The 2,500-nt window shown below is 33.9% G+C and overlaps 1 protein-coding gene across 1 annotated transcript in view; it reads left to right on the top strand.

Annotated features, from left to right (window-relative positions):
* Positions 1-2,328, top strand: part of LOC115228021 (receptor-type tyrosine-protein phosphatase alpha) — a 7,113-nt gene extending 4,785 nt beyond the window's left edge. Inside the window, exons 5-6 of the mRNA XM_029798693.2 lie at positions 266-290; positions 2,225-2,328. Of these exons, the coding sequence (XP_029654553.2) occupies positions 266-290; positions 2,225-2,328 (129 nt within the window). The remainder of the gene's footprint in view (positions 1-265; positions 291-2,224) is intronic.
* Positions 2,329-2,500: the final 172 nt, after the last annotated feature.

Here is a 2,500-nt window from a genome sequence, read left to right as displayed (position 1 = left end):
TACTAGGTGCAGATTATGAATGGTGAATATTTCTTGAGATTGCTGTGTTAAATTTATAACCATCCATGGTCAAATATTAACGTAGCAAAGAAGATGAGTTGGGGCAACAACGCTATTAATATTTGCTACGACAACAAAGTAAAAGAAGCCATGACCCTTAACATAGATGGAAGTTTCGATAATGAATTAAATTTCATAGTTCATTCTTTGGTATTTAATACTTGACATGTTAATAATCCTTTGATTTACCTTTGTTTTGTTTCAGAACCAGCGTTATATCGCTTGTCAAGGTATGTATTATTAATTATATTGATAAAGAAAAATAATTATATTGAAAGTTTTGCGTGAATCCTAACATCTTCAGGGATTTCAGTAAATGAAACTGTATTTTCCAGGTTATATTATATATCGCATTTCTGTGGTCATTTGAGGGGTAAAGAAAAATAGATATTCCATAAATTTTCACTGAAAATCTATCCCTAAATTATTTTCAGATGTTTACTTTCTTCTCAACAAAAGCAGCAGCCCTATCAATCAGCTAATTATTACATATCTTAGACTTCCCTCATTCATATAAGTCAGTCTACTATAATAAACTTCGATGAGTATACATACATACATACATACATACATACATTCATTCATACATACATGCATACATACATACATACACACATACATACATACATTCATACTTACATACATACATACACATACATACATACATTACATACATACATACATACATAATACATACATACATACATACATACATACACACATACATTCATACATACATACATACAACATACATACATACATACATACATACATATATACATACGTACATACTTACATACATACATACACACACATACATTCATACTTACATACATACATACATAATACATACATACATACATGTATACATTACATGCATACGTTACATGCATACATGCATACATACATACATAATAATACATACATACATACTACATACATACATACATACATACACACATACATTCATACATACATGCATGCATACATACATGCATACATAATACATACATACATACATACACACATACATTCATGCATACATGCATACATATATACATGCATGCATGCATGCATACATGCATACATACATACATACATACATACATAATACATACATACATACACACACACATTCATGCATACATGTATACATACATACATACATACATACATACATGCATACATTCATATATAGGCGTTTATTCTTTTATCTCTTGCTGCAACGCAAGAGTAGAAGGACGAGTAACAGATGAAAGAGAAGTAGCAATAGAGGAAAATGGGGCAGAGTGGAAGTCTCTCTTGTGCAGGTGGATGTAGAACAGAGATTGATGGGAGTCGGCACTCGAGAAAGAGTAACGAGAAAGTAAGTTATGAAAGGAAGAGGAATAAAGAGGCAAGAGACGGGAGTGAGGAGAACATCTCACTCACCCCATTACACTCACATGCACATTAACACATGCATACACACTCGGTCATATACATGCGTCTACTGACAAACATGAGCACATCCACAAAGCGAATGCTGAAACTACAGAAGTAAATTGAAATTTCATGCCCAAAATATTTTTAATTTTTCATTTAATTCTTCTTTTCTATCGCCCACCAAAGGAATATGCGTATATTATATATCTTATATTTCCTTTCGATGTGTAATTATCGAACCCTACTATAACTTCGGGCCGACCAAAGTCTTGTGAGTGGATTTGATAGACGGAAACTGAAAGAAACCCGTCGTATCTATATGTGTGGGAAGCATATTCGTGTGTCTGTGCTCCCCACCCACCCCAGCATTACCACCATAGCTTGATAACTGGTGTTGCTGTGTTTATGTCCACCTAACATAGCGATTCGGCAAACGTAACCGATAGAATAAATACTAGGGTCACAAAGAATAAGTCCTAGGGATGATTTATTCGACTAAAGGCACTGCTCCAGCATGGCCGCACTTAAATGACTGAAACGGGTATCAGAATAAGACAAAGGAACTTTACTATAAATTTCAGTGACAATCACTTCTAATGTTTGGGCCGTTGAGAAGCAATTCTCAGGACTCGCGCAGATGACCACACGTCAATTTCAATTGGAATAGGTTGTAGGCAGAAATTTTAGGTTATTTTAAATTTTCCTTAGTGGTTTTCATTTTGTTCTTTTATTTGAACAGGTCCTACACAAAATACGGTGACGGACTTCTGGAGGATGGTCTGGCAATTGAAATGCAACACTATAGTCATGTTAACTGACATTGTGGAGAATGGAAAGGTATAGTGTTTCCTCAGAACTTCATAACGCAAAACATTCTTTAAGAAAATTTCGCTATATATATATATATGTAAATATGTATGCATGCAAGTATGTATGTATGTATGTCATCATTTAGTTTATTTCAAGATTTCTTGCTAACAGAGAAGGAGCTGATTTCTAAGCTAGATCCAAAGCT

The sequence above is a fragment of the Octopus sinensis genome, unplaced genomic scaffold (genome assembly GCF_006345805.1).
Source record: "Octopus sinensis unplaced genomic scaffold, ASM634580v1 Contig09176, whole genome shotgun sequence".
In the NCBI taxonomy this organism is placed as follows: Eukaryota; Metazoa; Mollusca; class Cephalopoda; order Octopoda; family Octopodidae; genus Octopus; species Octopus sinensis.
Note: the sequence above shows the minus strand (reverse complement) of the source record. Positions and strands in the feature narration are given on the sequence as shown.